Source organism: Perna viridis, chromosome 15 (assembly GCF_037379345.1).
Source record: "Perna viridis isolate PV_CMFRI_1.1 ecotype Kerala chromosome 15, ASM3737934v1, whole genome shotgun sequence".
Lineage (NCBI taxonomy): Eukaryota > Metazoa > Mollusca > Bivalvia > Mytilida > Mytilidae > Perna > Perna viridis.
In genome coordinates this window covers 19,938,205-19,959,721 of record NC_142459.1, presented here as the reverse complement: position 1 = coordinate 19,959,721, position 21,517 = coordinate 19,938,205, and the positions used below count along the sequence as shown (strand labels likewise).

Sequence of the window (21,517 nt, the reverse complement as noted above, 5' to 3'; positions counted from 1 at the left end):
ATACAATTTCAACTTACAAAGTTTTCCCAAATTGTGTAATTTGTGAAAAAAATAAATAAATTGAAAATGATGTAAAACTGTAAAAGCCATACAATTTTTAAAATTTCAATTTACTCTACTTCCTGCTCTTACATGTTAGATCTGCCACATAGTATACATGCATTTGTAATTTTACTAACCAGAATCAACTCGTACAATATGCCAGTGGTTGCACAAGTGCTACCCTGGTCTGATTTCTCTTTTTGACAGTGCAGTTGATGCAGAATAATCTTATTTAATAGTACATTGTCCTCCAAAGCAGATTTTATGTTTATGGCTGATCTTAAAACAAACTGACTCTTTCGTAAAAAAAATAGGAATAGGCTTTTTATTATAATTACACGTGCATGGACTGGGGATCATTTACTGTAGAGTGTCTGTCCTGCATCTACAAATTAATTTCTGCTCTATAAAACACGAAACAGATGAACAAGATCAAAAAGAAGAACAAACTACTTCTTAGTGTAATGGGGACTGCAATTTTGCAATGAATTATCATACCTCATAGTTGAAGAGTGGTTACCTGAAAGGGAACCAATAGGTGAAGTGGTTTATTTCATATCTTTTATGGAGTTTCTCAGCAAAGCATATATAAATTATTAGATATAGCTTTTTAAAAAAATAATTTGCTGGCAATCATGACCAGAGATGATTGTTACAAACAAGTAATTTCGATTGGAAATAATTTGCTACCTATTTATTGCAACGTAAATTCAGGTCTATTTAAACCGTCATTTACTTCTAAACCGGCGAAAACCCAAATATGCCAATTGGCACATATAGAGAGGAAAAGTTGGTTTACCCAAACCAGTAGATTTACCAAAAACAATGCGTCCATTCTATGATTTTATACTTGGTAAAGTTGATACTAATTGAACCATAGCTGATATGATGTCATTTCGCGTCGTTGCCATAACAACATGTCAATTACTGTTTGAAATAAATGTAACTCATACTAGATTGTTATCATCACTTTTCTTATTTTTATTGCTAGTTTGTAAAATAACAACCACATTTCATTTTCATTTCATTTTGTCATCTTTGGCACGATATTGTTCACTCATTTTTATAAAATCTAATCCCAACCTTTTAAGATTATACCAAATAAACAGAAGACAACAGGACATGCATTTTTATCCTTTAAAACACATATACCTTTAAAATCTAGCACAAGTTTGGGCTTTGTGAATACTGCAGAAATTAATATTTTTCAATATTGCCTGGTTTTCTCGTAGAATGACAGTTAAGACGTTTAGTATAACCCCTGCAAACAAAGTTTTGAGGGGTATATAGGAATCTCCCAGTCCAGTTTGTATGTCTGTCTGTTTGTCTGTCTGTCGGTCGGTCCATCCGTCAATCTATCTGTCTGTCTGTCTGCCCTCGTTCCTTGTAAGCGCATCTCCTTCTAAACCGCTCATGAGATTGTGATGAAATGTGATGGGAAGTTTAAGTTTCAAATGACGATGTACATGAATGAAGAAAATATTGCTGGTAGACTCCAAAAGGATATAAATCAAATTAAACATGATGAAGCTTTGAACGCGCAACTCCTCCTTAACCCCTCAAGGGATTTTGATGAAACCTTATAGCATGTTTTGGTATTAAATGTAAATTTACGTGAAAGAACAGAATTAATGTTGGATGACTCCAAAGCGATATCATTCAAATCAACATTTTTAACTTATCCTCCCCCACTCAATGGACTTTTGTATAATTTAAAAGGAAGGCTTGATATCATATGTGTATTTATATAAAGGAACACAATTACGTTCAGAGGAATCCAAAGAGAGATAGTTCTTATTAATGACTACATTTTTAAACCTCGTACACACAACTCCTCCTTAACCGCTCAAAGTATTTTGATGATATTGTACAAGAATGTTGGGTATCATATGTATTTGTGCATGAATGAACATAATTACTGTTGGATTACTCCAAAGGGGGATAAATACATATTGATGGTTTTACGTTTGAGTTTATTTGAAGCTGGATTATTCTCTTTCTAACTTATTTTGTTGTGGGAACTCCTTTGATTGGATGTGTGACCATTTCTTCCAATTTTTATGTCGATTGATAGAAAAACTATTTCGATAATCTTGCGTAAATTCTACAATTGGGATCTGAGAGAGAAATAGAAAATCCCACAGTACAGTTGCTTTTTACAATAAGTCATACCAATTGAAATCACTTGGGGGCAAAATAAACTCCGTCAGGAAGAAAGTCTGCTTCAGGTGATTCGGATGTAGTAAATTCAAAGTATAATTAAAAGCCAGAATTCGTTCAAATGTTTAAACCCGAAACATAAGTTTTACAGTTTTGTTCTTTTGCACAAAGTGTGTCCGACTTGAATTGGTATGTGTTCAAATATTTAGGGGGTTTTCATAAAAAAAATCATTTACTCTCAACCATGTAAAACTTAAAGTGAAGTTTTTTTCTCTAGAAAGTGCACATTAAACTTCTAAATAGGGCTCTTTCTAGCTCAAACTGTTTACTTTTATTTACATTTCAAAAATTGCAGTGTCAGGCCTCTAATTTATTATTTAGTAATTATTTAGGAATCTAAGCAATACACAATAAAAAATTTTAACCAACCAGATAGTATGTACAACGTATGTTGCCAAGACATTTTGGATATGGTGATAATATTCAACAAATCTGAACTTTGAATGTTATTGCAATCGTTTCATGTTAAAAAGTTTTTGAAAATCTCATTCCTTGTTATGCATATTTTTTTTTTCATATGATTATCCAAAAGATTATTAAAGTGAGTGATATTCGATTAATATTGTTTTTCTGAAATGACATATATCTTCTATTAATGTCGTATAGACAGAAACGAACATATCTCCCGAATAATCAAAATATTATAAATGTAAAGATTTTAAAAGTATCATTTCAAAAGATCAATTTCCTCTAAACTACTCTAGTAGAAATAAAAAAAAGAATATAAACTAGTTGTTAAAAGGTATTTGTTTAGACAGCATATAATCATACCCGGTTCCAGATATCTCTAGGAATTAGTTCTATTTTCTATATTCTTTTAATTTGATAAGTCATACGCTAAAAACTGCAAAAAACTGTATCTTGAACCGTGATATAAAAAAAGCAATCGGCAAAGTAGATACCCCTAGGAAGCTAATTTTGGTTATAATTCATAAAGTGGTTCCAGAGGAGACGATTTGTAAATAAAATTTAACGAAGGACGTCAAGTGATGGGAATGGCTCATATCAGTTTAGGCATATCATACCTTTCAATAGTTTGTTTGACCTAAATGTACAAACAAACAAACCCAAAGATTTTTAACGAATTAGATTTTTCCAGGTAAAAATTCTGAATACAGTATCCCTTTTCAATAAATATTTGGTTTCTACTAGGCATTTTGTTCACTGATAATTGTACAATTTTGAGTTGTTATACCAATTTTTATACAGGATATATGTTTATCACTTGCCACAAGGACAAAGAAATCTCGGTATCATCGCATCCGGCAACACGTGTGGACGCAACTCCTCGGAAACCGCTTGACGCATTTTGTTAAAAAAAATTGTAGGAGTGTTGGTCACGTTTTAGTTCATTTCATTGCGCCGCTATGTTTGATATTTATCTGCTTATAACATGACAATAATGACTTATCTGGTTATCAGGAGAAAAACGATAATATTTCGTTATTACGCGTTAAATTATGACGTTATACGATACTTATATATCGTGATAACACGATAAGAATATTGTATTTATCTCGTTATAACGTTATAACTATCGCTTTATAACAAAGTAATTATGGCGTAACAAAGAGATTATTATCGAGAAAAAAACGTGATTGTTTTTTTTTCAAATAACGAGAAAAGTCATTCTTATCGCGTAATAGCGAGATCTGAATTATTTTTTTTCTTTTTGATAACCGGCTTTCATAGAATTATAAGTATGCATTGCAATCATTATTTGAAAGGAAAACTGGGTAAATGGTGATAAAGAAATGGTGAAAATTAGAAAATACTGTAAGTAAATTAAGAAGCGCAAGAGTAGAAAATACATGAAAGGAAACTACATGTTCATTTGTAATAATAAAATAACAAGAAAGATATACCCTTACGTACGTACTGAAAAAAATATGAATTAGTCTATTTGCCCCTTTCACTTTGTGATTCAGTGAGAAAAGATAGAGAGGAGATGGCAGGAATGACAATTAAAAAGGACAAAAAAGACATATAAGTATTGGTCTATTCAAATTGACGGACAGACGGATGAAAATGTGTGAGTCATAAATGAATTATTTGTAATATGGTACTGACGCTCCTACGTTTTGGCATATATACATTTAATTCGGGTAAGGCGACATTGAGTACAAAATTTTCTCCTCTTTCTACCAATACACCAGTTTCATATTCTCTCTCTATCTCTTTTTATTTTTGATTGCCAGTAAATTTCAGTCTAACCATCCCTCCTTTAGTCATACATGTTTTATCTGATCAACCTTCAAATTCGTCCACATCTTGGATTTCCTGTCCAAACATCTTCTTTCCCTGGTTCCTACTACAAATTTCACCCTTTCATCAGGTACAGATGCATACGAGTTTATGCGGCGTACATCAACATCGGAATTCTTAAGTTAAGACCCTTTCTCAATTTCTGTCCCAAAATATGCCCTTTCCCTTCACAAATCCTGGATACGTCCCTTGTCTTTATAAAAAAGTGCAATTATGCAAATGTTTGTAATTTTGTTTCTACGCAGAGAAAGATAATGTGAAAGGTGGGGTAACAGGTACACAGCCAAATGTGCCACATATGATAATCATATGGTGCTCGATTCATATGATATTCATATGGTAATCATATGAAAATCATATGATATTGAACATATGATAGTCATATGATTATTATATGATTCTCATATGGTAATTTTGACTTAAAAAAACATATAACTATCATATGTTTGTGAAAAACATAACATTATTATATAATGTATACCAAAACATATGATCATCGATTAATATGATAATCATATGATGCAAACCATATAATTCTCATGTGTGGCCCATTTGCCTGTGTACGGCCATTTTTTTCTTTTAATTTCGGAAGAAAACTGACGGAAACGATGCTTTTCTTGACGAAACGACAGACGTTTGTTTTCTTCGAACATTTGTTTTATTTATACAAAAATCCCTCTAGAGTTCGGGGTTGTTATATTTGTATAATTTACTTTTTAATGCTTATGACTGCATAAAGTACGACAAAAACGTAGAAGCCTTGAATGTGTTACAAATATAATAAAACAACAACCCTATAAAATCATCGAATGGTTGTGTATTGGACTTCAATTAGCGGTGACATATTGCCCGCACCCTAATTCTGTCTCCATCATACCGCTGAAACGGCAAGTATACCAGTTCTGCCTAAACCTAAACATATGAAAAACAAATTTAAAATTCGCATGAACCTTTAAACGCAAGAGGTTCTTGAGTAAATAGATATGCAATCTAGTGCTAGCATTTTTTTTATCATCCACACATTACCAGTATTCAGTGAGGTTTATTATTTTGTTACTTTTTTGCTTTATATTTATCTATCATTTCAGCTTTGCATACCAACCTTTGACTTTTCTCTTTCAAATATAATTCAAAATGTAAAAATGGATAGATAAAGACTGAAAAATGTAATTGTAAGGTTCTCGTCAGTGGTATAAAATAAACCAAAATCAAACATCTCGTTCAATTTTTTAGTGCCTATAGATTTTTAATGACTTTAAATATTTCTGCTAATTTTGATGTTGTTATGCAAAAGACTCATTTAAGTTATTATTATGGTATTTGAAAGCAGGGAATTGTTCTTAAGTAAATTCACTAATGTTTTCCATGGAAACAGAACAATTAAAAATGGCATAACATGACCTTTCCAACAGTACAGTGAAATTTCGTTGATATATATTTTAAAAATTTCTGGTGATTTTGATATTGTTATAATACAGACTTATTTTAGTTATTGTAAAGGTATTTGAAAGCATGGGATGGCTCTTAAGTAAATTAGAACGGATAAAATATAAACATGTATCGATTGCAAGATTATTTCTGGTCTCCCTGGATTACATTCTTTTGATTACCGCTATAACCTTGGTTCCCTTGATTACCCTTCCAGATTAACAGTAATATTTTTGTCGTACATTTGTACAAAATGTACGGGTCTATTTTTGTCACATCTGTAACAACGACGGTTTAAAAGTTAATTATTACGTTTATGAATATTTTGTCATTGTTGGAACGACTTGCATCCTTTGGCTAATAGGAAAAATCTAAAGTTTTTCCATGAGATCAACTCTAATTCTTTCTTTGGCAAAATTCATCGTTTTAATTAAATATATTTAGCTTTATGAAGTCCGTAATCAAAAATCCCCATTTTATATTTAATGGTAAATCTTAAAAAAAAAACAACACATTCTGGAGTATTGTTTTTTCAAACATGTCCAATAAAATATTGAATTTTCTATTTTAAACACAACTTCAAAGTGCATTATTACCGCTACTTTACAAACTTAAACATGTGCGAATTTCGTTCATTTTTAAATATATTTCGTATATTTTATAAGAGAAACACAGAAACTGTTCATATGTGTTTCTTTTCTGAAATACACCAGAAGGAATTACAGTGAGTTGAGACATGCAGAGTAATATTTTTATATCATATGAAAAAAACAATCGATGTTTAGATATGACATTTGATCAGCTCTTACAGTGCAAAAGAACCTGTAATCTAGGTAAAGTTATATTTGTGCTATGAAGTTACGATAAGAGTAATCAAGGGAACAAGGTTATAGCGGCAATCAAAAGAATGTAATCCAGAAACTAAGACCAGACATGGAAAACAGAAATACACAACAAAGAACATAAAGTAACTAAAATCATACATACAAAGTAACAAAAGTAAATGAGCGACTCGGACTCCACTCAAAACTGGGAGCATGGACCAGGTGCACCGGTAGGGTAAGCGTTATACATGTTATAATATTATTATTTTATAATTTATACGCCTTCTGTTGTATCATTGAAAAGTTTATACCTATTGTATAAGTGTCTTAAATTAAAGTATAATTATTTAACCTATAATTTGATTTGACTTTGGAAAATAAAGAATTTTGAATTTGAGTACGACTATTCCAATAATGCAGTAAATGCAACTCAAAGGGAAAAAAACACCGACATTATTTTTAGTGGCGGTCCAAATGTCAAATTTATAACACGCAAATCCAATGAAATTGAATGTTGAGCTATCCTATATGATTAATTTTGGTTCTAGTTCATTATAATTACAAATATTTGTGTTGAACATTCCAGTTCAAGAGATAGGAAGAACTCAGACTTTCATCATATTTGTAGGTTTTGCAAAGGTCATGCATTACAAATCAATTGCAGCACCCATTTCATATTGATACTATACTTTGATATCATTGCTCTGGCTTCTTCTGATGGGATCACTAAATGTAGCGCTTTGTTCTACACAATGTGTATTAACCAGCCATTAAAGTAGTTGTATTTTTATATTTTAAAACCAATGCTGGTTTTCAGTTTTCGGTTTCAATTGAACTTAAACAGATTTTGGAACTTCGAATAAACAAGGTTGGATGCGGCGACATCAAAATAAATATTTGTAAAGTAGATATGGATACTTGTCGGTCTGGAATGAGTTCAGATGAAAGACGTGCGTCTTTTGAAGTAGTAAATGCTAGACTTGTTTTTATATTCAGTTTTTATGTTTCAAATATTTAAGCAAAATGTCTTCATCATTTTTCATATAAAACCAAAACAAAGACGTGAATATCTTAAAAAAAAACCAAACGTATAATGAACAATACATGGATTCTTTTTCACCATTGTTATCCCAATATTTATCATGGTTTTAAATGAGCTGTTTGATAAAACAGAAATGCGAATGTCTAGTGTCAGAATTAATATATATGTTGATCAGCACGTTCAAGTTCAGAAATTATGTCATCGAGCTGTTTAGCACGCTCGCTAAGTTTACCGCGATGCAGTTCGATTCCACTGTCAACAATAGTTCCTATGTCAATTACAATCGAAATCGCTGCAAACAGCCCACCAGCAACTTTCAGACCTTTGGCAGCATTTGATGCCACTTTTGACCCAACCCCAATAAATTTCGTTACTGCACCTGCCGTTTCAGATACGGCTCCTCCTGCTGCCCGAACACCACTTGCAACCGGTGCAAGTGTACGGATGTAGCTACATAGTCTAGTTGTTGAAACGACAAAGTTTGCAACATCAAGGCATACACCAGCAGACTTAGGTAAACTACTGGAAATTACTGGAAGAATTTCTGCATTTACCCGAAGCAGATTGTCTATATAAACTGCAAATTCTTCTATTTCTGATTTGTAAACCTGCAGCAGCCGCTCGGCCTCTTTGTATTTATTTTTAACGATTACATGCCTTGCAATTCCGTGACTAATGGATGCACCACCAGACGCAGCACCTACTGCAGCTCCGGCTACTGTTAATCCTAGAGAGGCTCCGAAGGTGAAGGGTGCAAGGATAAGGCCAGCAATCGCAAGTCCCCCACCAGCTACGCCTGTCGTCGAGTAAACTATCTTCCCGATATTCTCTCGTTTGTCCTCTTTTTTAACATCGTCCCGAATTTCCTTCAACTTTTGAATGATACTAGCTCTCATTTCTTTGACTTTTTCAAAGTGTGCATGATAATTTTTAACATCATCTCCTGACATCTTGACTTTTCAAGAAATTCTCTAACAACACCATAATTTGAAATTAAATATGCGATCACTATTATATTTTTATCTTCCAACAAAAATGAAATAGATAAAACAATGTGAATTGAATATTTATTCGAAGACATTTCAAAAAACGTTAAACAAGATTTTTTAAATGAAATTACTGTAATATCAAAATTTATTTTCACTAAGAGGTTCACTAAAAACAGATTTTTTTTCAATAAAACATTGAACTATAAGATTAAATATTAAGTAGGAACTCACTGTCGTAAATGTAGCTGCAAAGACGACTGCATTAGTTACAAGATAGACGAACTCGTATATTTAAGTTAATGTCGTGGGTTGGGTATTTATTGCTTAAACCAATCAATATTTTGTTTATATCGTTAACATAAGAAACCAGTTTCATTACCAGTCCTGTGCAATGTGCTAAAGTATCATAAATGATAATACTTCCATAAGTTATGTAAGTTTGTATTATGTTGTGCATTTCATTGCTGTAAAGACCAAAATATAGTATCTTCATTATAGTTTTTAATTTAGTCATGGATTATTTTGTAACGATACGGCAATATCATGGGGAAAAATGTTTCAACAATTGACTTTTTTTCTTATGTTTTAAAAGTGTTTTGAGAATAATGAATTATTATTATTACTACATTAGGAATCACTTGTTTAAACCTTTAAATTTATCTGATTACAAACAAAATTTGATCCTTAGGGTGAATATCGCGTGGCAAATTAAGTTTTTAGGAGTATGTTGGAATTGCATGGGAGACACTTATGTATTCAGCATTTTTTTCCAAAACAATATGTGTATATCTATATAAAATTATTGTCAAACTTTGATAATATTCAGTACATTAGAATGAATGGATACATGGTATGGTATTTATTTGACAATTTACTCTACATATCAATCGCCAAATGGATATTTTAATAATTTTAAAATGAGGGACATTAATTGTTTCTATTCTGAATTATATCATTCGCTTGCAGCAACTCTGAGATACACATAAACTTTTTTCATACGAATCATTGCCGAGAATATAAATTGTAAACTCATGCATAACTTGTCTTTAATACAATGCATCCTAAAATATCAGTTTTCAAATATTTTTTATTATGTAACTTTGATATTTATCATATTTTCCCAAAAACTTGTATCTAAAAACCAGACACAACTGAGAATTGGCTGAGATAACTTTGTACATTTGCACCAGTAGTAAAAATCTATTTGTAACCGTAATTATACATTATCTACCTGGTCGAAAGAAAAGTCTAACCGAGGGACAGGTTATGATTATGAAAAATAACACTTTTAGGTTCCGTTTTCCATTTGTTTAAGTACATGTAAGAAGTCATGGGATTTATAAACACAAATTCACATTAAGTTTAAAGATATTTTACGGTGGAGTTTTTATCGCTTTAAATACTACAGATTTAGTTCTTCATTTGTTTTTATTTTCATGAATTGAAAGTCTCTTTATTTTATTAATTTCATAAACTAGCTTTTTTGTATTTATAAATGTGTATTAATGATGAATAAATTCGATCAACACTTATCCTGTACGTATTTGATTTGTAGGATTGCATAATGGGACAAGCTGAGTCAATAAAGCAGAACCATGAAGGAATTATCAAAAACGCAAGACCTGGAGACCTCATTAGAATAAAAAAAAAATATTTACTGCCATTTGGCTGTTTTTATTTGTATAGTAATATAACACGTTTTATTGATAGACAAATATTATTAGAGTACTTTATTTTGGTTTTTGTTGATTTGAGAAAATAGACAAAAACAGTATATTGCCTTGAAATGAAAACGATATTCTGATGAGGCTGAGAATCGGTGTAAAACGCAAAATCTTTGCAGAGCGTTTTTTTGTTTCGATTAGTGCTATATTTGTATACCGATTTTATTTCAAGTGTCAATACACTGTTTTGAGTCATAGTGTTATGTTCAGTCAATGACCACACACCGCCAATCAATGTACTGCCAACACGTGATTACATCCGAAGACGTTTTCTTAAACACAAGTTACATTCAGTTTCAAGAATATTAATTGGAATAGTGAAAGGAAAATCCATACATGAATGTGAGGACCACCATCATCGGCGATATTTTTGTAGATTTAAAAAGTCTGAATGATTTTCTTCGCTCTGAAATTACATACATATTTTATTTATGAATTGCAAATGTTTTTACGGTGAATCTATATAATTGGAGGTTGATTTCTCTTAATTATTGTGTCGCATCATTTCCGCTTTAGTATTTTGCCGATATTTGGGTTGATTACGATTTTTTAAAGAATTTTGTTTAGCTGAGAGTTTAAAAAAAGATAATGACAGGAGTCTTGAATTTAATATACTTCTAACACAAGTTGTTTGTTTCATTCAGCAAGCATTAGCTGCGGAGAAAGCAGAATATTTATATGTACCTATTTAAACAATATTATCATGAATAATATCAGTAATATGACCGATACTGCTACCAGATTGTCCAAAGTTAACATAGTGAAAAAAAGGTAAATGTTATCTCTATCAAAGACGATGTTTGTGATCTACCGTCTTTACATAGTGGATTCCTTAAATTCAAAATAATCCATACAAACAATGCTACATAGCTGTATCTGCGAAAGGTTCCACCAAACTTCTTTCAAAACTTTTGACTTTGCTCATATCTGTCAAAGAGGGTCTCCAGTCCTACCACAACACTTGTTACTCTCGAAGTGGTATAAATTCAATGTGATCCTGAAAATTTTGAACGATTTTATGTAAACCCCCAATCGTAGATTATCATCAGATTACAATAGCATTAAAAACTATGATTTTTCAACTCCTTATACTTCTACTCCCCATACTCAGTTAAATGCCGAGACAAAACATTATACATTGTTGTATAATGTATATATAAAATATCGTTTCTCCTAGATGCAGATATGTAGTAGTAGATATTCACCATACTTTGTATACTAAGTTATATTGCTACAAGATTGAAGTCATCACTGCAGGCATTTTATGGTCATAATCATGAACTCGTAGATCGCTACGGTGTATCCATCTCCGCCATGAAAACTGATTTGTTTAACGTGTAATGGCTATCATTTCCTCTTTCATCTACCCCGGACTTGAATTTTGTTAACAATTTGTCGGGCATTTCTAGAAAAGCAAGAGGACGCTTACCCTACCGGTTCACCTGGTTCATGCTCACAGTTTTTTAGTGGAATCCGAGTTGCTCATTTACTTTTGTAACTTTGTATGTATGATTTTAGTTACTTTAAGTTCTTTTTTTTTCTATGCCTGTTTTCCATGTCTGGTTTTTGTCCCTGGATTACATTCTCGTCATTACCACTTTTACCTTTGTTCTCTTGATTACTCTTGTAAACAACGATATCAAATCATCTTTCAAACATACCGAAGAAGTTGTTTTCAAAATGTTGGAACTTTTTATCGATAACATTTTTGTCTAGGGTGATGGACACGTTTTTAAACAAACGGTCGGTACTGCAATGGAAGCAAAATGTGCTAACCTATTCCGTCACTTTTATTAGGCTGAATTTATGGCTGATCTGATCAAAATGATGAAATATCGTGAAACCAGATCCTTTGATTTCAGTTTCCGCTATATATAGATTATACATTATCGTTTAAATTTCGGGGATTTTTTACATCGCAATTACCCAAAAGAATTTAAGATAAGGGTATTTCAAAATAATCAAGTCAATTCAATATATTCACATACATTTAAAAGTCGAAACTAAAGGAAAACTATAGACCAAACTATATGTCAAACGCGATGAGTTTTCTCCTTGTATTGTCAAATTCCTTCAATCTGTGGCAACATCCCTTCAGCACCTACGCCTGGAGTTATCACAACTCGTAGGTCATGTCACAGCTTGTCGTAATTACGCAGACATTTGTACAGCACTATAATTCTTACAATTAGGCTTTTGGAGAAAGGTTCTGTTGCTACTAGATTGAAGTCATCACAACGTAAGTTTTATGGTCATTATAGCAAAATCGTTACGGTGTATAAATCTGCAACATGAGAACTGATTTTTTTAACGAGTCATAATTTTCCTCTCCTCTTTCGCCTTCCCAAGACTTTACTTTTAATGAACAAAACGGCAGATGTTTCTAGGAAAGCAGAGGCGGCTGATCTTTCAGGTGAACATGATCCATGCTCCCTCTTTTTAGGGGAATTCGAATTTATCGTTTGGTTTTTTTTTCTGCCCTGTATGTATTATTTTGTTAATTTAATGTTCTTTGTAATGTGTGTATGTTTTCCCTGTCTAGTCTTTGTTCCTGGATTACATTCTATTAATTTCTGCTAGAATCTTGGTTCACTTGATTAATCTTTCACACCACTGCGTCGATACCTCTGCAGGTGGATTTTGTCTCCGAGGGTATCATCAGCCCTGTAATAATTTATGGTTGTTAAGGTCCAAACCTGACAACAGACCACACACTGTTATCTTGGTTGTTGTGTTCCCAGACAAGACTCTTATCACGCTCACCTCTGGCATGGATAGTGCAACATACTTTCAACAAACTGTACCAAAATGCACATCTATTCCAGTACAAGAAATCTGTCTATCTCAAAGTAATAAAATGATGTTTCATTACTTTAAATGATATATTTGACTACAACGATGACGAACCACATTGTACTATATCAAAATGTGGAATTTAAAATTGCAAAACATGCAACATTCTACCAACCGACACTTTCTTCACTACAACCCGTACTAGCAAAACCTTAAATAAAATTAGTCTTGATAACTTTAGTTGGATATTGGCGAACTTAATCTACGGATCAGAATGCAACTTAAGCGGTATAGTACATGTCACTGGAGCACAAGAACGATTCAACAAACGAAAGTGAGGTCATCATTCTCGGACAGAGTACCAACAAATTCCCAGCTAATAAACGTTTTGATCAACAGCATCTTTCAATCTTCTATATGCAAGTTCGTATTCTTTAAAAAAATATACCATCCAACAAACAGTCCTAGGTGAAAGCTGTCGTAAATGTCCTACCAAACCTCTTTCTTAACTTCTATTTTTTTTTGGCTGTCAAAGAGGGTCTTCAGTCTTACAACCTTCAATCATATATTAATTAGCTGTGTGTATTGACATTGACAATCTAAAACAATTTTGTGCAGTTCTATTGTGTCTAATTAGATATATTAATCCCTGATTACCATCCGGTTTAAATCTTATTTAACATTACAGTATTTTAACTTTTTATTATTTCCGAAACATGAAAAATTATAATTTACACAATATGTAGAACATAAAACTAATTATGTTTCTTTAAAATTTATTTTTAATTTTTATTTGTTCTGTTCCTTTATGCAGGAAATCGGAAAGTAATTCATACAAGTGATGATAACGGTGATAAAAAATCAGGTATATTCGTAAGAGAAAGCCCTTTTCATGAAGCCGTTGGAAATTCAAGAGTTCAGATCGACAATCGCTTAGACGCCAAATTTAGGTAAATATCATATTCATTGAATCTACAAACATAGAGGATAAAGACACACTGTTTACGTATCATTATTTGTAATAATCAGGCAGTTGGTAAAACATTATCAGAAAAAAAATCTACACAATTACTATGAAATATTACAATTGGCGACACATTTTTGGTTAAATGAGTTATATTTTTTCCTCCATCGACATGAATTTCAAATGCGCAATGCCATGGATATTTCAATTATTTATCATTTTACCTGATTTGTATATCGAATGGCATTTAAGTAATATACAGTATCCTCAAGATTTAAAAACTACTCATAACTCAATACAACCGCTGTTTTTCTGTGTTAATGTTTCCATTTTAGCTTGTTTTGTTTTTCTTTTTAATCATGTAAAAGTGGATTGGGAGTATGCCCATCTTTAACCTTGAATAGCAGTCTTCGATAACAATAAAATACCTTACATATGACCTCCAATATAACTGTTTTAAATGTATGTTCCTACGATCTTTCAAAAAGATCATAAGGTTAATTATGTATAAATATTCAAGACAAGTAAAACTTTTTCTGCATTTATTAATTTTAAAGAAAGCTCCATCGAATATCTAAATTCTGTGACAAAATCAGGGTTTTCCAAGCTCCAAGTTTTTACAACACTCATATGATTTGCACGAGCCTACTGAAGCTACACGGAATAAACTTTTTATGTCTAGCCTATTAAAACAATAATCTATCAACACAAGTATACGTCATCAATGCAGAAAGTTTACGCTTGACATCACGATCGTGTTAATCAGTATGGTGTGGCTAATTCTTCTTGGAGAATAGACGTGTTCATGGAGTTTCAGTTCCCTTAAGTTGCTGTAACCCGGGCATGACATCAAAAGAGAAACTCAGCTAACCCAGGTGTTGTACACCCGGGTCGCTCATTTATTCTCTAGTTTCCGTGTGCATTTCTTTTGTTTTTAATTAAAAGTGTTTACTTTTTTGTCCTCTTCTCTACGTCTTCAGATAAAAGATGTACCGATGTTCTTTCTGAAAATCTGGACTATCTCTTATGTTCTCGTTATTTTGTTGCGGACTAAAAAATGTCATTATCTTCAACGCTTCGTCCCATGTTATACACAAGATTTGCTTGTAAATAACTTTTTTATAAATTTAATTTCAGTCACTTTTCTGTTGATAAGACGGTTGAAAGAGCACGCAGTCTTTTGTCGGAAAGCAGATACCACTTTACTAAAAACAACTGTGAACATTTTGCAACTTGGTGTCGTTATGGCATTCACAGGTCCGGACAGGTACATCATACACATTTCAGCATGAGCATACTTTACAGTTCTTTTAATATGATTGCATTACATAATGCTATACATCACATTATACTAGAGGAATGATACGTCTTCTGAGTTTTAAACTAAATACCGGTTTAAACACAAAACGAATTATCTGTACTTATCATTAAACGAAAAAGAAATGTAAATAAAATACTACAATTAATGTTGTTTATATACACACTCTAAATAGATTAATTCATTCTGTTGATTACCGGTGGGACCTTTTCAAGACGTTTGGCATATTTAAAAAGAAATGTTTAAATCTGCTGCCTTTTCGTTAGAACCTGCAAACGAGGGCTTAATGTTCCCAAAAATGTAAATTTGTGAAACATCAGATGGGGATTAAGAACGAAACTTGTTGAAAATACATTGACCACTTTCAGTTAAGATTTCGCAAGAAGTATAGAAAGAGTTAAATAAATCAGTTGAATAATATGTTGTTTCTGTAATTTTGTTTATAGGTTGACAAATTTGGGTATGGTGTGGATGGGGCTGATGGCATAAGCAGGGTCATGACGTCTGTTGGTGGAATTGTGAAAGCCGTTAAGTAAAACTGTTTCAGCAAGAAAAATGGAATTATAGCACTTTCGCTTTAGATTCACTTGGTTCTACTTTATATCTTACTATCAAGTTAAATACTAAATAAAAGCTGTTTAACTACCCAGATCTTGCAAGTTCAGTTTTATTTCAGTATCTATACTGTTATTTACTATATGAATTGAAATAAGATATTGGTGAATTTAAGGTACATCACACCTTTTATACTGGGCAACTTTTGGTCATCTTGCAAATATATATATATAGAAACATCAATTTACGATGAGCAAATGATGTATGATGTTGTATAAAAAATGATATTCATGGTAAATATAACACGATGAATGTATATAAATACTAACACCAGAGTTTTGGAAATAAAAAGAGTAGAGCTATGTAAGAAATTTATCATATCAAAACATTTGTTTTTCTACTTGCTTTCAATCAACAACCAATATCTTTATATATATTTACGTATCATAATGTGAAGATTATTTGCTATACTGCTTTATCGGACACAATTGATACAGTAAGTTAAAGATTACAAAATCAAAGAAGGGTCTAAAAATCATAAAGATGTTAGAATTGTCAAATTTACGAAGCAAATATTTGGCCGTTCCCTCTGATTTCGTATCGCTGTCACATCTCGCCGTACTAATTGTGAATGGTGATTAATCCAATTTTAATGCATAGACAGATTAGTTTTTATAGTTTATGACCTTTACAATAACAATGTCGTCATATTAAAAGTGAGAAACCAAACCATACTCGAAAAAAAAATCAGTAATTTTATGGCGAAAATTTATATCGTATATCTCGTGAAAGGATGAGGATAAATAAGGCGCTGTAGTGCCTACTATAAGAAATGAAATTATCTCCCTTTAATAAACTCAAAATTAATCATTTTTTTTTACAATTTTAAACAAATTGTTATACTTTTGTTTTTTATAAAAAAAAACAAAAACAAAAGAGAAAATTTATCTTCATTTATAAAAGAAATAAACAAAGTTTAAATCATATTAAATCAGTTTATGTTGAATAAAGTAAAAAAAAACAATTTTACCTTAGTGTTATATTTTACACTATCTGCTAGACACACACATATACAAATGATTTGTTTGTTTACCTTTGACCAGTTTGATTGACATCTTAGTGCCATTTGTGATAGAAAAAAATAAACAATACGTAACCTACTCTCTGGACATTAAGGTTTCCTAAAGTAACTATATACCATTTAAGTGATAACTTACACCAATTAGCCTAGTCCTTTTATAAATCTAACTTGGAATAGGTATTCGTTAATGGGGCTCGATTGGAGAAATTAAAAAAGACCAGAATAAAAAAGGTATTACTATGTCTGATTAAGTTGACAACAAGAACCCAAATTTAAAAATAGTCCAGCTAAAATATAGACATACACAACAAAAAACATAAAGTAACTAAAATCATACATACAAAGTAACAAAAGCAAATGAGCAACTCGGACTCCACCAAAAACTGTCCTCTTAGTATTGAAAAGATGTCCATAAAATATCAATCTAGAATCAAAACCATTTCAAATCAACTTAAATTGATTGTTTTACTACCTTTTTGTATATCATACTAGCAATGAATATGCAAGATTTGTACGTTCTATATGACTAAGAAACCTGAGAAATATATTAGAATACATGGAATTGCCATCAATTCTACCCCAACCATACACCTATTAATTCACTCTTCATTTCTACGACAACTCATTAACTGGAAAAAAATCTCAATACAAATTTAATACCTTTGATATAACCATATAGTAGCCCATCATAAATGTAGAACATATAATATGAAAGTGTGGGTGTATATATATTACATTTTATGTAGTCTTTTTTTTATTAACTATTTCATATCTTATGATGACTTCTTTACGCCTCAGTCAGGTGGTGAAGGTTGAATCTTTGTAGAAGTCTTTCTAAACTCACACATAATTAAAAAAAATAAAAGGTAGAACCAAAGTACGGACACATTTTCAATACTAAGAGGACAAAAACATTTTGATTTAAAATTTCGTCAAAGAGTAATCAAGGGAAGCAAGGTAATAGCGGTAATCAAAAGAATGTAATCCAGGGACAAAGACCAGACATGGAAAACAGACCTACACAACAAAGAACATAAAGTAACTAAAATCATACATACAAAGTAACAAAAGTAAATGAACAACTCGGACTCCACTAAAAACTGGGAGCATGGACCAGGTGCACCGGTAGGGTAAGCGTCCTCTGCTTTTCTAGAAACACCCGCCGAGTTGCTCATAAAAAGTCAGTCCGGGGTAGACAAACGAGGGAAGGAAAACTATGACCCGTTGAATAAATCAATGCTCATGGTGCTGATGGATACACCATAAAGATTCACGAGTTCATGATAACGACCATAAAACTTCTGTAGTGATGACTTCAATCTTGTAGCAACATAACCCTGCTCCAGAAGCCTATTTGTTAGAGTTGTCAAATGTATTGTTATTACAGGTGTTAACTAAAAAATTACAAGGTATTTTGAAAAAGACAACTATTTTGGTATTACAAACCCAAATTTATGAAATAGTTTAGTTCACAAACATTTAAGATATGTGTAGGAGTCAAATCACCCCTTCTATTTCTTCTTTTTATCAAAGAATCACCGCCTCTGACAGAAAATGATGAACTTTTGCTAAATGACTAACACTGAATATACTTGAACTTTGATAAAAGTTCAATTGTACTGAATCTTAGTTAATTATGGTTAAAAACTGGAACATTTCGGACATCACACTAGTTTCCTTTTTGGCAAGCAGTATAGATACAAATATGTTTATTTAGGCTAATTGTACAATGGCAGAAGACATCTGTCCGATGATCTACGATTTGAACAAAGTTATTCCGTCCTCTCAAATGTTTAACACATGGCTTCAATGGTTTTGTTCTAAACACTTGGAATACTTTCTCCTCAATTTCTTTGATAAAAAACCTGAAAAAAATGTAAAGTCATTTTCGAAGCAAAATTTAGTGTGTAAATCATTATTTCATGTTCTTACCTTTTGTTTATTTGCTATTGGTATCAGTCTTGTATTACACATTCCTGAGCGGGTGTACGTGAAAACATGGAGGCTAAAAAATATAGTGCGCTTCATTTTTGCCTTTTTCTGTTTTGTTTCCTGGCAAATGACTATAATTAATGTTCATTACAAGTACAGGGTAAATATCAATCTATGACACAGACAATTGTTTTTGAGGAAAAACAGTATTTTTTTATGAAAAATAATGCTTCAGAAAAGGAGTCTATTTTATGAACTCAAAATAAAAGTGAAAGTAGCAAAAAAATCTTTTTTTTAGTTTGACCTGTCCTGGTGTACCAAAGTTCGTGCCTTTTTCTTCTAAAATGGACATAAAACTATTATTTACATTTCCGTAATTGAAAAACATGGTCAAAAGTTGTCCTTGTCTATTTTAAAAAAAAATCATGAAAATTTACGACATATTATAGAAGCCTATGGGAAAAAAATACAAGACTGAGACCTATTGATGCATGTTCAATTCACTGAACATTCACTCCCTTGAATACACATGTTCAAATTGTTACAAACAAAGTTGTCGAACCTTACTGAAGTGAAGCGCGAATCTTATTATTATAATCATTACTGCATAAAGAATGTAAATAAGAAATCGATGTTTCGATGCTAATCCTATCGTCATTACAAGCAATTTTAATTTCGCAGCATTTAAGGTAATGTGACAGACAAAGGTATTTTTGTAATTCAGCAATTACAGTGTATGATATACCCCAATTTAAAAACAAATGGATATTGCCTTTGACTGAGAAGGAAAAAAAAAAAAAAAACAAAAAAAAAAAAACAAAAAAAAACAATACCGTTTACTATTTTGACCAACATGTTTAATACATTGACGAGCTCGAACTGTTATCAATTTTGTATATATACCATACATGTACGGATGGTATGTACTGTTGTTCTTAAGTTTTCAGACAAAGCCTCATACAGCTGTTTTTGATAAATTTTGTGTTTACAATAGAGTACTACATTAAGTCTTTGAGGCTTTTCAGTTTTTATCATAGCGCTTAGTATTCTTAAACTGAAGTCTGGTAAAAACACTCCACAAATATTAAATTATATTTTAAAGCTGTATTTGTTTCTGATTCTTTGTGGATAACTGTTTCTTCTTTCAGGATTTTAATAAAACACATACTTGGAAGACACTTGGGTATTGATATAAAGAACCAGAAACCATCCACAGGTGAGGAGACTTAACTCCAGGTTTTTCTTGTATATTTTATTTCCTGCTATTTCTTAAACTGTTCATTAAACATTTTTAATAAAATGTTATTTTTTAGAAACTAATCTTCAATACATTTGAAAACTTAAGGTACAAAATGTACATGTAAATGTATACAAGCTCTAAGTACATGTAATCACATGCAACAAAACTTTTTTTCCTTGTAACTTTTGTAGATCTTATTTTAAGGATCATTTCAGCAATGGAAAAAACTTGGTTAAACCTAATGGTTTTGAAGATTTATGAGAAAACACTTCTGACTGACCCCCTCGTCCTGTTTTTGTAACAATTAACAGCAACCACGTTTTTCCACAGATCAAAAAGCTGAATTATTACTTTAATTTGGTATCATAGTAAGCATGTTGTTACCAATTTTTGTTGGGTTTCATATGGAGTGGGGATAAGGAATTGATCAGGATATATTTTACATCCTGTACATGTTACCTTAACATTAATTATGTTTTTTTTTTCACAAGAAAGCTGGCGTATCATTCGCTTGTGGAGCAGCTGTCAATTTTGTGTTTAGTTATGAGACTTTTTCATAAAAAGGGTGAGTGCAATTTACCATATTTGCCCCCAAAAAATGAAAAGGCTTCAAGTTTTTATTTTCTTGAAACTTTATTGAAAAGTTTATTTCTCAGGCTTTTAATGAAAGCTCAGTTTTGATTTTTACATGTTTTGGATTTTACATTTTTGAATTATGGGATTGGAGTCACTGGATACATTCAAATATGGGCCAATTTCTCATTTAGGCATTGTGAATTGTTTGTTGCTTTTGATCTAGGTTTTTTTATTTTATGTTCCCCGTACTGAAATCAACATTTTTACCTTTTTTGCTAACTGATAGCATGGAGTAAAATTACTCACACATGTAAACAATATAAACAATATTCATACACGGATTCTTTGCAAGCTATTTACCTGTGTGGTTATTACTAAGAGAGTCTGAAAGATTTCGCTGCTTTATCAAAATTTCGTAAATCAAAAGGGAATAAAACCAAGTTTATCTAAGTGTTTGGATCAACCAAGGAAGAACAGCCACAGATGAAGTCTAATCAAATTGTTTTCCAAATAGATTGAACAGT

The 21,517-nt window shown here is 31.7% G+C and overlaps 1 protein-coding gene across 1 annotated transcript; it reads right to left on the bottom strand.

The window, feature by feature from the left end:
• Positions 1-7,915: 7,915 nt before the first annotated feature.
• On the bottom strand, positions 7,916-8,805 carry LOC148597384 (apolipoprotein L3-like). Its single transcript, XM_088563023.1, has one exon. The coding sequence runs from the start codon at positions 8,769-8,771 to the stop codon at positions 7,977-7,979; it is 795 nt and encodes a 264-aa protein (XP_088419149.1). The 5' UTR covers positions 8,772-8,805; the 3' UTR covers positions 7,916-7,976.
• Positions 8,806-21,517: the final 12,712 nt, after the last annotated feature.

What these genes read in the sequence shown, in the direction of transcription:
- LOC148597384 (XM_088563023.1), bottom strand. Translation starts at nt 8,771, where the DNA reads ATGTCAGGAGATGATGTTAAAAATTATCATGCACACTTTGAAAAAGTC.